Source organism: Stenella coeruleoalba, assembly GCF_951394435.1.
Source record: "Stenella coeruleoalba genome assembly, chromosome: 14".
NCBI lineage: Eukaryota > Metazoa > Chordata > Mammalia > Artiodactyla > Delphinidae > Stenella > Stenella coeruleoalba.
The window spans coordinates 13,518,034-13,541,005 of NC_137160.1; the positions used below are offsets into that span (position 1 = coordinate 13,518,034).

A 22,972-nucleotide genomic window follows, 5' to 3' on the forward strand; every position below is an offset into this window, starting at 1 on the left:
CATCCCCAGACTGGTGGTTTTTTGATGTGAATGAACGAATGCCCTTCAATCCCTCCCAGTCTGACCCCTTCTTTTTCTTTTTTAACATGTTTATCGGAGTATAATTGCTTTACAGTGGTGTGTTAGTTTCTGCTGTATAACAAAGTGAATCAGCTATACATATACACATATCCCCATATTCCCTTCCCTTTTGCATCTCCCTCCCACCCTCCCTATCCCACCCCTCTAGGTGGTCACAAAGCACCTAGCTGAGCTGATCTCCCTGTGCTATGCGGCTGCTTCCCACTAGCTAGCTATTTCACATTTGGTAGTGTGTATATGTACGTGCCACTCTCTCACTTCGTCCCAGCTTACCCTTCCCCCTCCCCGTGTCCTCAAGTCCATTCTCTATGTCTGCGTCTTTCTTCCTGTCCTGCCCCAAGGTTCTTCAGAACCATTTTTTTTAAGATTCAATATATATATGTGTTAGCATATGGTATGACCCCTTCTTTTTCCTACAGATTCTAGCTCTGACATCTCCCATCTCAACAGCAGCTGGGAGAGCCTCCAGGCTGCTCAAGCCCCTCCTGGTCCTCTGGCCCTTCCCTCCCAACAGCTCAGAATTTGGGCCTGACTCTAGCCCCCAAGACCAAGCTCCCAACGGTTATGAGGTAGTAGCTCTTATTATTGGTAGCAATCCTAGTAAGGCAGTAATTTGATAAAAACATGTTCCTGCTTCAGTGTTCTGGAAGCAACCTCCCAGGGAATGGGGGGATTCAGCAGAAGGCTGCAGATTTTCAGTTCATCGGGTGATTTTGTCAACCACCTCCAGTCTCCTCTCTTTGCCCAAGATGTAGCAACAGAAGGCTTTTGGTAACCGAGTTGAGACGTACAAACTTTGAGTTACCTACGTTTTTGTCTAGTTTGCCTTCAGGATTGACCTGTTTCCCTCTAAAACAACAGAGCTTTGGAACCATCGTTGTTTTCATTAAGCAAGTAAAGCAGAACCACTTCTAAAATGTCTATCTATTGAATAAAGAATACAGTCACATACATTCAAAATCAGGTCTGTTGCAGCGCTTGTGTTTTGGGGAATACGATTTGATTCATGCATGGTACTTAGAAGTCTCGTAAAAAACCAGCCATGTCCTACCGACCACAGTTCTTAATCAATGAAATACAGAAGTAATGTTTGGCCCCCAGAGTTTACATCGACTAACTTCTGCTTTCTCACAGACTTCCCCTGAGTGTATAAGAAACACTATAGAGTCTGTTTATGGCAAATAGCCTTTACATCCCCTGCCTCTCCTTCCCCCATCTAAACTCCTTGGAAAGTCTAAATAAAGGAGTTAAAATGGCAAGACAATACACCTGCTTTATTGGCCATCTGTTGCCTCACTTTCTTGTGTGTTTTGTGTCATGTGTGTATTTGTTTCAGGGCATACGGGCTGGTATTTAATTTTAACGGCTGACAAACTCTTCTGGAATAAGCATGTCCACAGTCCGTGCGAGGCTTTGGGAGGCCGGAGGGAGATAATAAATTGTACATCAAAATCGTCTTTATAAAGCTCCGTGGATTTATTTCCCAGTGTAATGCCATGTTGGGTCTAACCCTGAGAAACCCCAAGCTGAAGAAACATTTCTGTGAGCTGAGCTGCAGAGACCGGAGGGTCTGGATTCAGAATCCTGCAGGGAAGGTTGACCTAAATATTTATTTTTCGTGCTGTTAATCAACCTAATTGTAGTGAAAGCTGTTATGAACACTAAAATTACTTTTCTGCTCTACTAAAAATTCATGCTGACACATAACAAAACAGAAAGAAGCTTGGCTCCTTCTGTCAAACCAAGGGGAAAAGAACCCAACCCAGACGAACAAATGAGGGATTTTCCATAGATTTCATTTTATAAAATATCACCCATGACTATACTTGAGAATTTGGCTGTAAATTAAGTAAAGGTGGTATCAAATCTCTGAATGTTACAGTCAACTGAAAGATGTGGTTTTTCTTAAGAGAGAAACTACTGGATGTGAAAATAACACCTAATAGTTCTGCTGCCCTTGAAAAAAATATCCTTAAAGAAAGTCACGGGGCTTCCCTGGTGGCGCAGTGGTTGAGAGTCCGCCTGCCGATGCAGGGGACACGGGTTCGTGCCCCGGTCTGGGAAGATCCCACATGCCGCGGAGTGGCTGGGCCCGTGAGCCATGGCCGCTGAGCCTGCGTGTCCAGAGCCTGTGCTCTGCAACGGGAGAGGCCACAGCAGTGAGAGGCCCGCGTACCGCAAAAAAAAAAAAAAAAAGAAAGTCACGAATGAAAAGTGCTCTAATCCAGAATGGAATAGAAATCAATTACTAGTGACCTGTGTTCCCGAGAACACCAAGAAAGCGGCTTTACTATGAGGGTCTCACACCAGGAAATTGTTTCTATCTGAAGGCTTTTGTTTTTAGAAATAAATGAACAGCGAACAAACAAAAGGTCTCAGTCATAGGCCAGAGGAACCGACAAACAAATGCTGTTCCTTCTTGTCCATTTCTTTGAATGTCTCTGTTTTTAGCTGGCTGAGCAGTCAGGCCAGAGACGAGGTCTAAGTTTCTCCCCTCAAAACATTTCAGTTAGTGAATCCAAACACAGACCCTTTCAACCGAGATGTTCTACAGGACCTGCTCAGTTTGGTCCCTTTCTTAGCTCCTTTTCTCCAGAAGCTTCCAGTGGCCCTGCTCTATTTTATCTGGCTTTCTACTCTTGAACATGGCACAGTTATATGTCTGTTACTGCAAAGAAAGCATCCACTGTCATGCCTCTCGGTTAAAAGTTCAGCACTGGAAGTGGATATCGTAGAGGAATCATTTTGAGCTTGCACATCAGATAAGGCAGGTTTCCAGAGAAAACAGAAAAATGAAACACTCACTGAAGTAAAGTCTGACATGCCAGAATGGAGGGATTTAGCAGAGCAGAGGCCAGGGCCAGAAAGACACAGGGAGAAGGGAGCATGGTACCAGCGCGCTGGTGAAGACGGAAGAAGCTGCCTGGCCAGGTAGCTCCCCTGGTCAGTTAGGGCAGTTAGGGCAGGGCAGACTTCAGGACAGGATTCTTCCAACCAGGGCAGCTCTTAGAGTTGGCCTGGATAGAAGAATGCCTGACATTTCTTTAATAAAACTGTCTACATTTCTACAATTTGAGGACAAGGGGGAAGAAAGTCAGTTCTAAGCCTCAGTCTATTCACCTGTAAAATGGGGCAAATAATTGCATCCATCCCACTGCAGTGAGGATGAGATGGTATCATTCATGGAAAATGATGTATCAATGGCAAGTGGCAATACTCAGGAAAAACGAAGGCTCTGTTTTTTCACTTTGAAGCGAAGGACCTTTCTAGCAGGTAGCTGGGGGAATGAGGCGGGACGGGAATTGCGTCACTCACTCACTCAACAGAGGGGTGCACACCTGGCTGGCGGTCGGTAGGGGGGATGCTACTGTAGGCACCTGGGCAGAATCGGTGAACACCAATTACTTTTATCAGATCGTTCCCTGGTGGGGGGCTGGAGGGAAAGGAGTGGGACAGAAAAAGGAAAGAGGGTGGAAAAGAGACCAGGGACTCGTAGAAAAATTCTGAAGGCCTGGCAATTTTCCTGAGCGTACCATCCCTGTTTAGTTTTAACATGGCTCTGATGACAAAAGCTGACGGCAGACTGTTTCAGCTGGGCAATTGGAAAAACATGATTTGGGTTTTTTTTTTTTTTTTTGCTGCACCTCCAGGCTTGCAGGATCTTAATTCCCTGACTGGGAACAGAACTCGTGCCCCCTGCAGTGGAAGTGTGGAGTCCTAACCACTGCACCGCCAGGGAATTCCCAGAGAAACATGTTTTTAATCCAAAAGGCTTATTTTTTTTTAAAGCATGTTTGACTTCACATAAAGAAGTGCTTTCTCATGAGACTGAAATGGTGGCAGGTGGCCCGAGTCATGGTAGTGGCTTTCTGTCTGGAGCTTCAGTCGGTGATGGGAACGGAAGCCGGGCTGGGGAGGGAGCGAGCTTACTCAAAGCTTCTGCTGATAAAGTGTTTGCTAGATTCTGTCAGTGATTTCTGTCAACTGGGACAGAATCGAGCTATGACCAAATGCCCTTCTAGACATTTTCATTTTAGAAAAACTCAGAATTTCAAGAGAAAGAATTTCAAGCTTACAGGTTTACAGAGAAAACATCAGACTTGTTTTTCTTTTGCACAAACCAAAGCTTCACATTTCATACTTCAGAACATTACACAGGCACCTATGAAGATAGTATGTTATCAATTAAAGAGATAAAATTAAGGAGCAGCTTTTGGGGATCTCCTGTGAACCCCAGCAGATCACCCCACGCACTCCCTGGAGAACACTGAACTGTGGAACATGTTAAGAGTGTGAAGACCCCACATTATGCAAGCCAGGTATGTGGTCTAAGTCAAGACGGAAGTGGATACAGAGAATCAGAGGGTTTAAATAGAAAACTCCCTGAGTGTCCAAAATACAATTCACTTTACAGAAATATATTTTACACACAGCTTTTTTTTTTTACATCTTTATTGGGGTATAATTGCTTTACAATGGTGTGTTACTTTCTGCTTTATAACAAAGTGAATCAGTTATACATATACATATGTTCCCATATCTCTTCCCTCTTGCATCTCCCTCCCTCCCACCCTCCCACCCTCCCACCCTCCCTATCCCACACCTCTAGGTGGTCACAAAGCACCGAGCTGATCTCCCTGTGCTATGCGGCTGTTTCCCACTAGCTAGCTATTTTACATTTGGTAGTGTATATATGTCCATGCCACTCTCTCACTTTGTCACAGCTTACCCTTCCCCCTCCCCATATCCTCAGGTCCATTCCCTAGTGGGTCTGTGTCTTTAGTCCCGTCTTACCCCTAGGTTCTTCATGACATTTTTTTTCTTAAATTCCATATATATGTGTTAGCATACGGTATTTGTCTTTCTCTTTCTGACTTACTTCACTCTGTATGACAGACTCTAGGTCCATCCACCTCATTACAAATAGCTCAATTTCGTTTCTTTTTATGGCTGAGTAATATTCCATCGTATATATGTGCCACATCTTCTTTATCCATTCATCCAATGATGGACACTTAGATTGTTTCCATCACCGGGCTATTGTAAATAGAGCTGCAATGAACATTTTGGTACATGACTCTTTTTGAATTATGATTTTCTCAGGGTACATGCCCAGTAATGTAATGGGATTGCTGGGTCATATGGTAGTTCTATTTGTAGTTTTTTAAGGAACCTCCATATGTTCTCCATAGTGGCTGTACCAGTTCACATTCCCACCAGCAGTGCAAGAGTGTTCCCTTTTCTCCACACCCTCTCCAGCATTTATTGTTTCTAGATTTTTTGATGATGGCCATTCTGACTGGTGTGAGATGATATCTCATTGTAGTTTTGATTTGCATTTCTCTAATGATTAATGATGTTGAGCATTCTTTCATGTGTTTGTTGGCAGTCTGTATATCTTCTTTGGAGAAATGTCTGTTTAGATCTTCTGCCCATTTTTGGATTGGGTTGTTTGTTTTTTTGTTATTGAGCTGCATGAGCTGCTTATAAATTTTGGAGATTAATTCTTTGTCAGTTGCTTCATTTGCAAATATTTTCTCCCGTTCTGAGGGTTGTCTTTATATCTTGTTTATGGCTTCCTTTGCTGTGCAAAAGCTTTGAAGTTTCATTAGGTCCCATTTGTTTATTTTTGTTTTCATTTCCATTTCTCTAGGAGGTGGGTCAAAAAGGATCTTGCTGTGATTTATGTCATAGAGTGTTCTGCCTATGTTTTCCTCTAAGAGTTTGATAGTTTCAGGCCTTACATTTAGGTCTTTAATCCATTTTGAGCTTATTTTTGTGTATGGTGTTAGGGAGTGATCTAGTCTCATACTTTCACATGTACCTGTCCAGTTTTCCCAGCATCACTTATTGAAGAGGCTGTCCTTTCTCCACTGTACATTCCTGCCTCCTTTATCAAAGATAAGGTGACCATATGTGTGTGGGTTTATCTCTGGGCTTTCTATCCTGTTCCATTGATCTTTCTGTTTTTGTGCCAGTACCATACTGTCTTGATTACTGTAGCTTTGTAGTATAGTCTGAAGTCGGGGAGCCTGATTCCTCCAGCTCTGTTTTTCTTTCTCAAGATTGCTTTGGCTATTCGGGGTCTTTTGTGTTTCCATACAAATTGTGAAATTTTTTGTTCTAGTTCTGTGAAAAATGCCATTGGTAGTTTCATAGGGAGTGCATTGACTCTGCAGATTGCTTTGGGTAGTAGAGTCATTTTCACAATGTTGATTCTTCCAATCCAAGAACATAGTGTATCTCTCCATCTATTTGTATCATCTTTAATTTCTTTCATCAGTGTCTTATAATTTTCTGCATACAGGTCTTTTGTCTCCTTAGGTAGGTTTATTCCTAGATATTTTATTCTTTTTGTTGCAATGGTAAATAGGAGTGTTTTCTTGATTTCACTTTCAGATTTTTCATCATTAGTGTACAGGAATGCCAGAGATTTCTGTGCATTAATTTTGTATCCTGTACTTTACCAAATTCATTAATTAGCTCTAGTAGTTTTCTGGTAGCATCTTTAGGATTCTCTATGTATAGTATCATGTCATCTGCAAACAGTGACAGCTTTACTTCTTCTTTTCCAATTTGGATTCCTTTTATTTCCTTTTCTTCTCTGATTGCTGTGGCTAAAACTTCCAAAACTATGTTGAATAAGAGTGGTGAGAGTGGGCAACCTTGTCTTGTTCCTGATCTGAGTGGAAATGCTTTCAGTTTTTCACCATTGAGATGACAAAATTCAACACCCATTTATGCTAAAAACCCTGCAGAAAGTAGGCATAGAGGGAACTTTCCTCAACATAATAAAGGCCATATATGACAAATACACACAGCTCTTGAAAAAAAAATTCTGCTGCTGAAAGTGAGGCTCAGGACTTCCCTGGTGGTGCAGTGGTTAAGAATCCGCCTGCCAATGCAGGAGACACGGGTTTGCGCCCTGGTCCAGGAAGATCCCACAGGCCGTAAAGCTACTAAGCCCGTGCGGCACAACTACTGAGCCTTTGCTCTAGATCCCAAGAGCCACAACTACGGAGCCCTCATGCCACAACTACTGAAGCCCGCATGCCTAGAGCCCATGCTCCGCAACAAGAGAAGCCACCACAAGGAGTAGCCCACGCACCGCAATGAAGAGTAGCCCCTGCTCACCGCAACTAGAGAAACCCCGTGCGCAGCAACGAAGACCCAACGCGACCAAAAATAAATAATTTACATATAAAAAAAAGTGAGGCTCAACTCTTCTCTGATTGGTACAATATGAAAAGATGTGTCTGTTGGAGAAGAATGTGAAGAAAATCATGACCATCATGAATACTATTATAATAATTGACCTGCTACTAAGGGATTTGGGGCATTCTAAAATGCATTTTACGAATGTGTTTCCAGTGATAAAGAGTATTCAGAACTCCAACTCGAAGGTGTTCATCACAGCTGGTCAACTCCTGCTGGTCTCATTGAAAACCCACTAATATGAATCAACCCCCTCCCCACATACAGACCACTCCCCATGAAGGGGTTGTGAGTTGATTTCCTCACTATGCAGACACTAGAGTAAGGCCAGTCATTCCTTTGACTGAGTCATTTGCCTTATCTTGTAAGATGACTTTTCATTTGATTATGACCAGAAGACAAATTTTGGCCTGGTCTAGGGTTTAATAATACAAAGTACCAGTCTCTTAAAAAGCTCTGCTATCATCACATCTTCAAAGCTGTCTTTACTGAGCTCTCATATATCAATACTTGTGCAAGGGATTGGCTTGTGTAGGAAAGGGAATGAGTCCATCCCTAGCCTCTCAAAGTGTGTCGCAGCACAGGACACAGGCAGACAGAGGAGAGAAAACTAACAGATAGAGACCCACAGGACAATACAAGACCTGGTGCACTGGAACGATCAAGTTCCACCAAGTCCCTGGATGCAACCCTCACTGGTCACGGACTGGGAAGGGGAGGGAACCCGGCCTGGATTACACGGGAAGGAATCACAGAGGGAGATGCACAAAGTGCAGAGGGCAGGGGCAAGGGCAGAGGAGTGAAGAATGGGGCTTGGGTTGGTGGAGGGGGAGAGGAGGGGCAGTGGGAGACCTGGGGCAGATGCAGAGGCAGGGGAGTGGGGTCCTGGGAAGAGGCAGCTGTAGAAGGGCGGTCATTTTTAGCAGCACCATGGAGTGTACTGCAAACAATGGTGGAATGAGAAGGGCCAACAAGAAGGTGTGAACTCCTTTTGGCAATGAACAGTGTCTGATGGAGGGAATGACTGGTGTCTTATGGAAGGAATAGCCATGTAAAGAGCTGGCATGAACAAACAAGGTAGGGAGTCTAGATCTTGCAGGAGGAGCAAAGAAAGTGGCTTATCTCAGGGAGATGAGAAAGGGCTGTCTCCATCGTGAAACACTGAATTTAGGTCTTTTTATGCCAGTCCTTTGAAAACCCATTTTCAAAAAAACTTTGGGGGCACTTTAATTAAAAACTGTTTTTATTGGGGTAAAAATTATATATATATATATATATATATAAAACTAAATTTGTCATTTAAACCATTTTTTTAGTGTACAATTCAGTGGCATTAATTATTCATGATGTTGTATAACCGTCACCATGGTCTCTTTCCAGAACATTCTCATCATCCCAAACAGAAACTCTTTTAACCATTACACAGTAACTCCCCACTTTCCCCTCCACCTGGGAACCCTGGAGTTAAACAATAATGCCCCATTTTCTCCAGCCCCTGGTAACCTCTATTCTGCTTTCTGTCTCTGTGAATTTGACGATTCTAGGTACCCCATATAAGCGGAATCATACAGTATTTGTCTCTTTATGTCTGGCTTATTTCACTTAGCATGGTCTTCAAGGTTCATCCATATTGTAGCATGTATCAGAACTTCATTCCTTTTCATGGCAGAATGATATTCCGTTGTATGAATACATCACAGTTTGTTTATCCGTTCATCTGTTGATGGATACGTGGGTTGTTTCCACCTTTTCTGTGTTGTGAGTAGTGCTGCAGTGAACACTGGCACACAAATATGGTCATTCTATGTTCAGCTTTTTGAGGAACTACCAAACTTTCTTCCATAGTTGCTGTACTATTTTAATACATTCCCACCAAAAATGCGGGAGGGTTCCAATTTCTCCACATCCTTACCAACACATTATTTTCCATTTTTTTGGTAATAGCGATCCTAATGGGTATGAAGCGGTCTCTCAGTGTGGTTTTGATTTGCATTTCCCTAATGACTAACGATGCTGAACATCTTTTTTATGTGCCTTTTGGCCAGTTTTGGAGAAATGTCCACTCAAGTCCTTTGCCCATTTTTATGGGGTAATTTCATTTTGCATGGACCTGTTCACAGGACTCAATTTAGCTGTCAACAGCATTGACTTATTATATAGGACTGGAATGGTTATTAGAGGGCTGTAGGACTCTTGGGTTCATTTTAACCAACTTGAAAGAAATCTTTGATTTTCCTGTTTAAGAAAAACCTTCCCAGTCTAAACGGCATGACTGCATGGCTCTCTAGAAAACAATCAAGGAGGTTTAGCATTTAAGTAAGACGTGCTCAGTGAGTTGACAACCTAAAAGTGGAACAAATTAAATATGCATTCACTTACTCCTCAAAGGTTAACTGAACACATCCTATGTGCCAGACACAATTTTAAGTTTTTTGGATACAGCAGATACTAGACAGAGTCCTTGCTTACATTCTACTTCTTGGGAGAAGAGTGACAGTAAACAAACATGTAACGGAATCTGGTTGGAATGACTGTGATGAAAAAAATAAAACAGGATAAGTAAGGTAATGGGATTATGAGGGGGAGCCTCAGCAGATGAGATGATCTTTTGAGTGGAGACCTGCATGAAGTGAGGGAACAAGCCAAATTAATAGCAAGTGTCAGGTAGAGCAGTAGTTCAGGTGGACAAAAAAGCATTTGCAAATGCCCCGGGAGGGTGTGTGCCTGGCTGGACCAGGAACAGCAGGAAGGCCTGTGTGACGAGCACAGCGAGGAGAGGCTGGAGTATAAACTCACACAACTGATGACATAATTTACCCAGATTGTGAGTTAACATGCACCTGCAGCTCCAGGACCGTGTGATACTGACTTTAGGTTCGTAGTGGACATAACATTTTAAATAATAAGCACTTCATACTATTTTTATCACCAGGCAGGAAATATAATATTTGCCATAAGAGTTTTTAATTTTTACATTTTTTTTTTTTTGCCATTCTTGAATTTTTTTTTTTTTTTAACTTTTATTCATTTGAGATGAGAACTGCTTTCTCTTCTTTCCTGTAGTAAGCGCTAATGGCCCCTGTGCTTCCAAGCGTGTGCTGGTCTGCTGGATGCCAAGGACCCTCCTAGGCTCTGCCTCCATACTGGGGGTGGACCAAGCTAATAAGGTGGTTAGCCCCCAAAGTGGCCGGGGCAGGGACTAGACTTCCCCCCGCCCGCCTCTTAAAAGTGCACAGAATCACCTGGAAATCTCATTAAAAGGTGATTCTCATTGGGTAGGTGTGGGGTGGGGCCTCACCCTGCATTTCTAACAAGCTCTCAGGTGATGCTCATACTGCTGGTTGTTGAGTGGCAAGGTCAGAGATCGTTCAAGACCAAGATGAAGTCCAGCGCCTCAGCAAGGCTCCCCGGGCCCGCACGTGGGCTCAGTCTCACCCCAACCCCTCCTCCTACTGTCTCCTCAGCAGCCCTGCCCTGGATCCTAGGCCTAAAACACACTGCGGCCCCCGGCCTCCACGTGCTCCATTTCGTCCAGCCAACCCGTGTCATCCTACTCAACCCTGGAGCCTAAGTCAACCAGTCTGACACATGACCTTGCCCACACTGGCCACTTTGGTTTAACCTCAGATCTCACACCTGGACTGGTTAGCCCCTTGCGCTAGATGATCTCACATCCACCAGGACTGTCTCCTGTCCCAATCCCTTTGATTCTCTACGGTTGTCTTTCGTGCGTCTGCTCCTCCTGGTAGACTGAAAGCTTGCAACTAGGCCCTCAGCACACCGCCCCTCCCCCCAGTCGCCTGTCCCCAGCATTTTTCAACAGATGGTCCTACACCACTTTCAGGGTCACCCCCCGCTCAGGATCCTTGATTAACTCGCTGGCATTCCAAGCCCCCTAACCTGGTTTTGCGTCCCCTGTGCCTGCTGACCACCCACACGTCACTCTACTAAGCACGCCTGCTCCTGTGCCAACCCTGTCCCCATGCTTTGCTCGGCTCTCCCCGCCTCTATCACCAATCCAAACGCCAGCCCTCCCTCCTGACTCGGCCCGTCCCACCTCTCCTGGGGAGCCCCGCCCGGGGACTCTGACCCACGAGACCCTCCACCCTTCCTGTATCCCACCATGTATCTCATGTATCCCACATCTCACACGCTCTGATGGCCTCACAGGGCCACATGCAAGGACATCAACTAGATTCGAAGTTTCCGGAAGGATAAGCCAGTGCTGGCGACTGAGCAGGTGCCCACAGGATTCTGGACCTGGGGGGAGATGCAGCAGGGGGACCCTCCCCGTCGAGGTGGCTGGGGCACCAGGCACCACTGCCCTGGCCTCCAGAATAATCACTGTCATGCTCGGCACCCTTCATCTATCTTGCTTTTCAAGACTTTACACCCCACACCTAGTGCTATCCCTGGACTTGTTTGAACTCATCTCTTCTTCCCTTTTTTTTTTCTTTTTAACACAGTTGAGCTTCATCTTCTCTTGTCTCAGCCACAACTAACCTACACTTTTTTAAAAAACAAACCATAATTTAAAAAGAGTCATGTACCACAATGTTCACTGCAGCTCTACTTACAATAGCCAGGACGTGGAAACCACCTAAGTGTCCATTGACAGACGAATGGATAAAGAAGATGTGGCACATATATACAATGGAATATTACTCAGCCATAAAAAGAAACGAAATTGAGCTATTTGTAGTGAGGTGGATGGACCTAGAGTCTGTCATACAGAGTGAAGTAAGTCAGAAAGAGAAAAACAAATACTGTACGCTAACACATAGATATGGAATCTAAAAAAAAAAAGGTTCTGATGAACCTAGGGTCAGGACAGGAATAAAGACGCAGACGTAGAGAATGGACTTGAGGACATGGGGAGGGGAAGGGTAAGCTGGGACGAAGTGAGAGAGTGGCATGGACATATATACACTACCAAATGTAAAATAGATAGCTAGTGGGAAGCAGCCGCATAGCACAGGGAGATCAGCTCGGTGCTTTGTGACCACCTAGAGGGGTGGGATAGGGAGGGTGGGAGGGAGGGGGACGCAAGAGGGAAGAGATATGGGAACACATGTATATGTATAACTGATTCATTTTGTTATAAAGCAGAAACTAACACAAGGTTGTAAAGCAATTATACTCCAATAAAGAATTTTAAAAATATATAAAACGAACTCAACCACTCAAAATTATTCGGTACCTTTAAGCGCTGCACTGTGCCAGGTACGGGAATCTGACTCTCCTCCACTGCCATGTTCACAGAGCAGTGCCTCTCGATCCTTACCGTGAAAAAGAATCAACGGGAAATCTTTCTAAAATGCAGATTTTCTAACAAGCTCCCAGGTGATGCTGACACTGCTGGTCTTTGAGTAGCAAGGTCAGAGATTACATTAAAGACCGAGAGCCAGAACTTTCTCATGTTCCCAAACGCTGTACAGTTGTCTCCATTTACGTAATGGACATTGAGAACAACCTCGCCCATCACTGGAGACAGACACCATTTATGTTGAGTGGGCCTCCTGCAACACCTACTGCGTGCCAGGCACCATGCTTGAGGCTTTCCCTTCCTCATATTTCTGCTTCCTCACAAGGAGACAAGGCAGCCCATTCAGATAGTTACTGATAAGCCGACTGGCACAGTGCCAGACACAGAGCAAATGCTCGAATTCTAGGTAAATTAATGAATAACTTTTCCTGAAGGACTTGTGACCTTATAACTTCCCTTTACAGAAAACTGTGATAGTTTCCTACTAGCTCTGAATCAAATTCACACTCCCAAGCGTAGACTTGGAAAGGTTGCACCAATTGGGGGCAAAATTAGAGACACCCTGGGGGAAAGGGGTTGCAAAATCAGGATCAGAAATCTCTTCCTGGGCTCAAATTGTCTTTTCTAATAGGGATAGAACACAGGTCCGCCTAATCAACACACAACACAGCTGCTCCAGCCTCTTATGCTGTCCCTCGTGCTGGGAACAGAATGCCTCTCACACTGGATGAGGCCCCTTTCACCAGGCCACCCTGGACTCGCTGTTCAGGCACAGAGCAGCCGGGTGCCGGTCACACCTGCATTCCCTTGCCCGTGAGGACTGCTCCATGCAGTTAAGATGACTGGTTGTGGGCTTCCCTGGTGGCGCAGTGGTTAAGAATCCGCCTGCCAATGCAGGGGACACGGGTTTGAGCCGTAGTCCGGGAAGATCCCGCATGCCCGTGGAGCAACTAAGCCCGCGCACCACAACTACTCAGCCTGCGCTCTAGAGCCCGTGAGCCACAACTACTGAAGCCTGTGTGCCTAGGGCCCGTGCTCTGCAACAAGAGAAGCCACCGCAATGAGAAGACCACGCACCACAACGAAAAGTAGCCCCTGCTCGCCACAACTAAAGAAAGCCACGTGGCAACGAAGACCCAATGCAGCACGCCCCCCAAAAAAAGTCTTCCTTCTAGAATTTGCAATCTCCTAAAAAAAAAAAAAAAAGACTGGTTGTGCATTCTAGTGCTTTGGTTATTTGTAATTTTACAACTAAGTAGGACCTCAATGGCCTGGTCACAGGGATCCCAACTGGGACACAGAAAACCTAAGCCCATCAGAAGGGGCACTTTCCCCCCACCCCACCCTGTCCAGGACAGAGCCTGACAGGTGGCAGAAGTGGGATAAACATGGCCTGTGAACTGTCTTGACAAACGCAGGAGCAGGGCTATAGTCAGTGGTAGAGTACAGTTTATTTCTGATGGGGGTGTGTGTGGCATAGAGGAGTCAGAGATGCCTTTGCTTCAGGAAGTGGCAAAGATGATTCAAAATGTCACATTTCTTTTCCTCCTGAGTCAGGGACCAACTGGCACAGGGACCCTATGCTGAGACTGCTCAGGGTGCCTGTTTAAACTCAGCCTTAAAGTCATAGTGTTCTTCCTTCTGCTCAATGACAGTTAACAACAGAAAGGCCTCAATGAATGTACCTCCTTGAGCCGAGCCCCGCGAATGCAAACTGGTTATGCTATTTCCCAAAACGCTAAAAGAGCTTGCTTCTGCCCACCCCCCCCCCCACCATGTCCTGGAAGTTTGTTTCTCTGCTGCTTACCTGTCGTACAGGTGACTGCATAAGCAGTTTCCCTGAGGGGTTAATGCCATGCCACTGGGGCGGACACGTGGGAGCGGTTCCAGCTCGCCACTTATGAGCTGTGCAAACTGGACCTCTCTGTGCCTCACTTTTCTCATCTTCCTGGCAAGGTGGAGTGAGGATTAGAGAAAATCTATGTAAAGCACCTAGCACATGCCTGGCACACAGGACGGAGTCAGCAAGAGGCAGGTGCTTTCAGTACATTAACCACATATATTAACTTACAGCTGAGCTCAAAATCTTTTTATGGAATCCCACGTCTACAGCAACGGTTCTCAAACTCGAGTGTGCGTCGGAATCCCCTGCAGAGGTGGTTAAACGGTGTCTGATATAGTGGGCCTGGGGTGGGGCCCGAGAACATGCATTTCTAACAAGTTCCCAGCTGCGGATGCTGGGTCCAGGGCCCCCCCCCTCCACAGGACAGAGTCCCAACACCCTCCTGAGGTTTGTCCGTGACTAACCAGCACCCCTCCCATCCCCAGCTGGCCTTGGCCTCTCCTGGTCTCTGGCCAGCTCTGGGCCCCGGACAAACGGACAGGACTTGAGTTTCTCCTGTTTGGCTCTGCTTGTCCCACCTCTGCCCCTTCCCCTGCTCACTCTGCCCTCAGACTCATGACTGTCCCTCCAGGCCCAGACAGGCGCCACCTGCCCAGCTCTCCACGGCAACCCTGTGCGCTCTGCGCTCCCGCGGCGTCTTGCTCTCGGAAGCTTTAGACTTAACTGCAAGGACTGAAGACGGGGCTGTCTTATTTTCCCTACTAGGTGGGGAACTCTCCAGGGCACAGGCTGTGGGGTAAGTCTGACGTTTTCCAGAGTGTCTTATGGAAGTGCAAAACCAGGGTCCAGAGAATTGAAAGGAAAAAAGGCTGACAGAGAGGTTAAAGGAAGTAGCATGAATAACCCGAGCAAGGGGAAGTAGTGGGCTGACAATCTTCAACGAGAGAAACACAAAAATAAAGAAGACGTTGGCCAACTGATCTTTACCCCCATGAAAGAATAAATTTGAGGAAACGGAGTCAAATTGTGACACAGTATTAGATTCTGCTATAGGGAAGTTCCTGCCACTGGGAATTGTTAAATAAAAATAAAGACGACGTTGGCCAACTGATCTTTACCCCCATGAAAGAATAAATTTGAGGAAATGGAGTCAAATTGTGACACAGTATTAGATTCTGCTATAGGGAAGTTCCTGCCACTGGGAATTGTTAAATAATGTAGTGGAGTAGCAAGGGTGGGTGTGAATAATCTCTACAAGGCTTGAAAAATGGAACAGATTCTCAATTCCCATGAACGTTTCAGACATGATCCTGTTCTTCTACCTTGGGTACAAAATTGAGAACCCTCGACAGATATTTTTTCAACTGGATGTGAATTTGGTGGCTGTTTGTGCTACTTAAGGATACACTTCTAAGTTAGTTGCTAAGGATGTTCCAAGAAGGAACAAATATTTTTTAAAACTCAGAACCTTAGAAAAGTGGCTCATTTCCCATTCTGGGGGTGGGTAACGAGAACCCAGGCCAGCAAATGCTGCAGCGCTAATAGGATTTGTGAGATAGCACATGTCCACTCTCCCTGCTTGCCAGGTTTAACCATCACATTCACAAAAAGTTAGAGTTTTTCTTCCTCATTTTTAATGGAAAGTCTTCAAATTTCTGGTAGCTGGAGGAAGTGGCTCTTGTACTCTCAACACTGCACAGGAAATGTAATGAGTTATTATTACTCTGATGAACAGAAAGGGTAGTTTTTGCAGTCGGTTCTTCCTACCACTTGGAAACCTGGCAGCTCTCTGACTTTGCTTGTGCCAGACGGGCCTCTGTGTCACCTGCTAGCCTAGGACTTTTTGCAGTGGGGAGCAGAAGCGGGGGTGGGCAGAGAGGAAGGGAAACACTCAGCTGAGGCACTAATAGCCACCAGGAAAAGGTGTCTCATGCAAGCAAAAAGTTTTTGCTGAGCTGTGGGTCCAAGGTAAACACTGCTTCTGCTGGGGGCAGGTGACCTATCTCAGGCCAGCGTGGGAAGACCACGGCGCAGGCCACACCAGCTCTGATGCTGGACTCTTTGGGGGGGTCACTGACTGCTTATCTCTTTAGTCCTGAGTTTTAAAACTCTGCCTACATCCTGAACCTCTGATTCAAAGACACCTTTAGGTCAGGAAATGGCTCTGAATTGCAGAGCACACAAATTTCCTGCAGAGCCAATGCCTTGGGGCTCTTAGCTTGTTTTTTAACCCCAGTGGGGTCTAAGGACCTTTGCCTCCCAGTAAGATAATCCAAAGCAGATGCGATTCCATATCCTAAACTGCGACCTTCTTTATTGTTTGTTTGGGGAAAAAACAATCCTTCTTTACTTGAACCTGAACCTGCTTTGATTCTGATTTGGACTAAGACAGAAGTTTCCTTAATAAACTGTGAAAAAATACAATCAAATGGTCAGCTGTCCTGTTTTGACATCTACCACATTTTTTTTTTTTTTTAATAATAGGTCCAACCACATCCTTTGCCCTGTATCTTCGGCGCCCAGCACAGCCTGCTGGCTCTGAAATCGCTCCTGCACTTCTTTCTCTTGCCACCCTCCTGACCCGATTCAAGCCGGTACCAGCTCTTCCCCAAAGCAGGGGCTGTGGCCTCCTTACCACGCCCTGGACCCCCTCCTCCCCCCAGCGCCATGGCACCCTTCCCCATGACCTCCACATCTGACCACGTCCCTCCCCAGCTCACAATACACGGAGATAAAATCTAAACTGTTTTCCTTGCACAGAAGGCCCTTGAGTGCTGGCCCCGCCCCCCACCTGCCCTTGGAGCCCAGGAACACTGTCCTCTTCCGAGTCGCCTGAAAACGCCGCACTCGGTCTGGTCTCCCCACCGTTCCCCCCACCAGGCAGAGCACAAACCAGTCTTGATCCCCTAGCCCACATGCTGCCCCCTTGCCCCTCTTTCTGTGCTTTGGACACACACAACCGCACGGTAAGGAAAAGGGGGTATTTTCCGCCGGCACTTCCAGGCCGGTTAAAGCGCTCTTGTCCTGGGCGCCCACCACACTCTGAAAGCACTCTTGATGGCAGGAGTGTCCCACCGCATTCTGTCTGCACGCATCTAGGCCGAGCGCTTCCGGGAGACGGGGGCTACGCCCCTGCTCTCCGTCTCCTTAGCCTGCTGCAGGGCGGCCCACCTGGAGGAGGCGCTCGCTTCGTTGAGCTAAACGAGCACATCTAACACAAACGCAGTCCTCTTTCTCACTGTTGACCGCCGTGCCCTGGACGTGGCAGCCCACAGAAATCCCAGGCTGGGGGGCGCCGGTGGCGCACAGGACAAAGACAGAGAGCAGGTTAGCACACATGCACGCAGACGCGCTGAGACGGCTGCCGGGCGATGAGCGGGGCCAGCAGCCGCTGCCCACGAGAGGGAGGGCAGGGCGCCGGGGAGCCGCGCCCGCCGGGCTCGCGGGCAGGACGCAGCCTGACGGCGCCTCTCGGAACCAGGGCAGAGGAACCGCTGGGCTGCGCGTAACCAAGCCCGCCGCCCACTCAGTGTTAAACCTCAAATGCGCACTGAGAACTTCAGACCCACCCGCTCTCCTGTTTTGCTGAAGTCCACTGTCTCTCTCGTGGTTTCTTCAGGCTCGGGGCTTGGGTTTGGGGGGTAGAAAGGAGGAGTTGAGCTTAATCTGTGTTCCTAGCGGTGGGTCCTACAGAAAGCTCCCACGCGGCAGCCAGAGGGAAACACGAAGATTAGGTGCCCAACTTCCTACAAACCAGGTGGAGAATTTACAGGCGCTTGCAGGGAGAATCACCTGGCGCGCGAATCCCACCCACGCCGGCTCTGGGGGCCGGGAGGTGGGGTCAGGTATGCTTCCCTTGGGGGCTGGGGGGCGGCCGCTGCAGGGAGACAGCAGCCAGGCCACAGCTGTCCTGGCGGCCACCTGGCCCGAGGGTAGATGCCCTGGGGGGTGACTCACTCGTAGAGAGGGCAACTGTCAGGGCGGGATGCAGATCCAATCCACAGGAGTCCGCCCAGACAGCATCCTCTGGACACACCATGTGGAAAAACACACCACTATCATTTTCCATGCGCTTCAAAGATAGGAAAATAGCATGGGGGGAATTTTAATACTGATCTGGCAGAGAAAGTTCACGTGGTACCTTCTTCAAACAATACTCTGAAAAGGAGGCCCTGGTTTGGAACTCCCCTTTTCATGGCCTCATAAAACACTGATTTATTGACCTTCAAAGACATGCCTTTATTGTTTCAGTTTTCCTGGCATATGAATTTCTGGTAGATAACTGAAAAAGCAAGCTCATATTTCCTTATCAACACGGAGAATATGTTCATATTACAGATGTGCCATTTTCGGGGGAAGTGGTGGGAAGGAAATAACAGGGAAGGCATTTGAAACATTTATCAACAAAGTGAACGAAAAGGACACTGATCCCCAAGTCTGTGATTCTCCAAACGAAGTAGTAACTTATGGCCAAGTCTTCCCACTAGGATGGCCTGGCAGGGCAGGAAGACAGCCGGGGCAGGGGCGGTCACCTACCTACCCTACAGTCCCAGTCCCACCCAGGGGATTTCCTCTGCGGGGTGTCCCCACAGGCCTTCCAGGGCCCCACGGCTTATCTGTTTCTGATTAGTCTACATTACCACCTCAACAAGGGCCATACAAGTGTTATCTCAAAAACTATAAATGTTTAGTGTCCTGTCTGTCATGGGGTTTCTTGAATTAAGCTAGCTTTCCAGATAGCTTTGTGCTCTCTATAAAGTCATAAACATATGTGGGTTTTCTCTTTTTGGCAAGATTCCTTTAGGCCTAAACCACTGACGCCACCCTCTCAGATAGAAAGCTTTCTTCCCCACAACAGCCTCTTGGGATCATTCCCTCTCTGACCCTTGATTTCCTACCCATCCTCCGAAGACCGCTTCAGAAGCCCCCTCCTCCAAAAGTCCTCCCTGATTCCTCCAACTATATTCCCTCCTTCCTCCACCACCCTCTGCGCTTCTCGTATCATAGGCTGCGTCATTATTATCACAGCTTCACCTGTCTCATCCTCTTGACTGGGCTGTGACCTGTGAAGACCCAGCTATGTCTTCGCCTTGTTTCTCACCAGCACAAGGTTTTACATCCCAAATATGTTTGCTGGCCTGGGTACGAGTGAATCTGCCCTTAGGTCTTGGATATCTAGGGATAAACATGGCTGGGTGATCAATTACCTCAATGAAAACAGCCTGCTCCTAGAGTTTCTTACTTGGAATAAACAGCAGAACTATCAACATAAAAATTTTAAATGTTTTTTTCTGTAGGCAAATACTCTTCTTATGTCTGAACTCAGATTCCCTCACACAGGCGCAGAGAGATATAAGCACAGAGATGTTTTAAAAGGCAAAACTTACAGCCCCCCAGGTAAGTTTAAATCGATTTAATACAATGTAATCGATTTAATACAATACTTGCAGATAAAGCACTTTCCAGAAGCTGTTTTTGCCAACTATTTTACAAAACCAATACCTCCTCCATCCTCCACACTCAACAGTTCTTTAAGCCTTGCCCAGTGTGTGGTAACTAATCGGCAGTGCAATTCCTTTCTTTGAACTAATAGATCAGGTTGGCCAAAGAAGCAGTAATTGAACAGAGTGCTTGTAACCACAGTATCTTTGGGGGGTAATACTACAACATTACATCTAGCTCCACCTTTCAGAATTAATAGATTTCCACTGGGGAGACTAGGCACAAACTTACATCATTTGATTAGAGCCATCCCAATATCATTTGATTGTTTCCTGTTTAGGTATGATTTAAAAACGCACATAATATAATTAGCCAAAAGGGAAAGGCGGGGCCGGGGGGAGATAGCACTTGCTGAAAGATAGCTCTGAGAAATAAATGTTTTGATAGCAAATGAGTTCATGTTAGAACGTACTGCATTTTACACATATATGTACATATGTAGTTTTTGCAATAACACTGTGAGATGCTTTTTTTTTTTTTTTTTTTTTTTGGTTCGCGGGCCTCTCACTGCTGTGGCCTTTCCCGTTGCGGAGCACAGGCTCCGGGCGCACAGGCTCTGCGGCCATGGCTCACGGGCCCAGCCGCTTCGCGGTACGTGGGATCTTCCCGGACCAGGGCACGAACTCGTGTCCCCTGCATCGGCAGGCGGACTCTCAACCACTGCACCACCAGGGAAGCCCCGAGATGCTTTTTTTAAAACTGTGTAGTGAGCAGGTCTTTCTCAGGTGGCTAGCTGTTCACTGGAGCCCTAGTCCTGTAGTTCAAATAAGGCAGCAGCACTCTGTCCAACCTGTTGAACACTTAATTAAGCAACACCTGAAGTGTTTAAAATGAAAAATTCCAGCAGGCTTTTCCGCCTTCTTTGCCCTCAACCGTTCCTTGAGACTCATACAAGTAGAAACGAAATAGACAATCTTCCTGAGAATTGTCTGCTCCAGCCTTATAGCACGTTCCTGTTATTTCTGTCAAGGCTCTAATCCCAGGCTGGCTTCCCCCTCTCTCCTCACTCCAAACACAGTTCTCCAAGTGCTGTTCCCCTTGTCTTCTTGGGGTCTCGAGCTGTTCCCCCAAAAGCTGTTAACAAGAGCCTAAGCCAGTCTTACAGAGAAGGGAAATCTGAAACTACTGAAACCCAGAAAACCACCAATATCTACCCTTCCCTACAAGGCTTTCATAGTATTTGTGGTGCTGGGCTTCCTACACTACAGCTCTCCTCCGGGGAGGGCAGAAAACCAGTAACTGGTTTTATTTATTTGGCAGCTGTACCGAGTGATCTTGTAAAGAAATCTCTTCTGAGAGGACTTGGGGTGGGGAGGACAACAGGACATAGGAAGATGCTCTTGTTCTGGCACCCCCCCAGACCTCTTCATGCCCTTTATCAGCCCTGTGGGCCGCCAGGGGAGCCCCGGGTGCCTCCTGGGTTGGGAGCCCCAGCAGGGCCTGGCCCCAGTGAGACTAACCACTGCCCGTTGTGCCCGCCGGCCCGTCCCAGTCCCATTCCGGCTGAGCGCACGGAGGACAGGGCTGTTTCTGGCTCCCCTACTGGCTTGAAGCACCCCAGGTCCCTTGGTGTCTCCAACTGTGAACACTATTTTGTCCTAACATCATCAGAGGGTTCTGAGAACAAGTGATTCTATGTCATTCTGGGCCAGAACCTGAGCCGGTGGACCTTAAACTGTAGGGAGGAGTTGGAGGGGAGAAGGGAGACATAAAAAAGAGGGGAGCATAAGAAAGAAATCTAATGTCAGCCTTTCTGAAGAAACTACCAAATCCTGTTTCACCACACGCCCGGGAGGCGAGCATCGCTCTAGTCTTCAGACTACCAGCGAAGCTGAGGTGGGGAGAGCGTGTAAAGTCCAGTTAGAGGGAAGGACCGAGAGCTCCGGCGGGTCCAAAATGGCCCGAAAGGAGAAATCGTATGTTGGGATGGTTACTTAACATGGGCACTGTCCGCGGCTCCGAATTTTTCCCTCGCTTCTTCTCCTGTTCGCGGGGGAAGGGTCTGTGTCCACGCCGCTGCCTCCGCAGCAGCTACACTGCGGGGGCACCTCGCAGACGCTCCAGAAATGTTTAGAGAATAAACGGCACCACCAAAGCCTGCCACTAAGTGGGACTTTTGGAAGCGCCCGTGTCCGGGTGCCGGGGTCCCGCAACTCCCCGTTCTGCACCCCAGTTCCCCTCCACTCGCCCGTTCCCTCCTTCCACCGTCCAACGCGCACCCCCCCAGCTCTCCGCCCTCCAAATCCTCAGCTCCTGCGGCTCCGTCCAGGTCTCGGGACGTCTGGCAGCCGCCGCGCCGCGTCCTGCCCCAGTTCCCGCGAAGGCGTCGGGCGCGGGACCCGGCGCGCGGGGAGCGGGAGCTGGGGCGGCCCCCCTTACCTGCAGCCGGCCGAACAGCGCGCAGAGCGCAAGCAGCGCGGGCAGCGGGCGGCGCCGCCGGGCGCGCGGGGCCATGGCGCGGAGGGGCGGGCTGGGCGGCCCGCTCTGCGGCCTCTGCTGCCCAGGCGACGCGGCAGCTCGTGGCCTCGGGGTCGGTCCTCCCCGCCGCCTCCGGGCCCCGCCCCGCCCCGCCCCGCCCCGCCGCCGCCCGGTGCCGCCCCGCCCCGCCCCGCCCCGCGCCGGGCACCTGTTCCCGCCCGCCCGCCCGCCAGGTGGTGCCCGAACGAGGCGGGCGGTGTCCGCTTCCCGCGCCTTGTTGGGGGGTGGGGGGACGGAAAGGATGCCGGGAGGTGAGGGTCGCGGGGGGCGACCTGGGGTGTTCTCCGCGCCCGCCGCCCGCGTCTTCTGCCGCACTGTGCACCCCTGTACGCAGGTTTGCCTGCGACCTGCCTTCGGGTGTCTTTCACGGTCACAGACGCGGCCGGCCTGCATCCCAGGACTGTTGGGGCCGGGCTCCCGGGGAAGGAAGACAGCCCGGCGGCCTGGCCCCCGCCTCGCGCCCGCGCTCAGGCTTCCCGGCGGGGCCTCCCAAAGTAGGTGCACCTCGACCAAGAGTTAACGAGGAGAGGGTCTCCATCGGAGATTCCATAGAGCTCAGTAAAAGGATCAACCCAATATAACGTCGA

General features: G+C 48.0%; 1 protein-coding gene across 7 annotated transcripts in view; it reads right to left on the reverse strand.

The window, feature by feature from the left end:
- The window catches only part of TNFRSF11A (TNF receptor superfamily member 11a), a 163,989-nt gene extending 141,578 nt beyond the window's left edge, over positions 1 to 22,411 (reverse strand). For all 7 annotated transcript variants that reach the window (XR_013831215.1, XR_013831216.1, XR_013831217.1 and 4 more), the window contains exon 1: positions 22,287 to 22,411. Coding sequence is in view for 2 of the 7 variants with exons in the window: in XM_079942093.1 (XP_079798219.1) it covers positions 22,287 to 22,361 (75 nt within the window). In the remaining 5 variants the exon portion in view is untranslated. The remainder of the gene's footprint in view (positions 1 to 22,286) is intronic.
- Between the last annotated feature and the right edge of the window lie 561 nt (positions 22,412 to 22,972).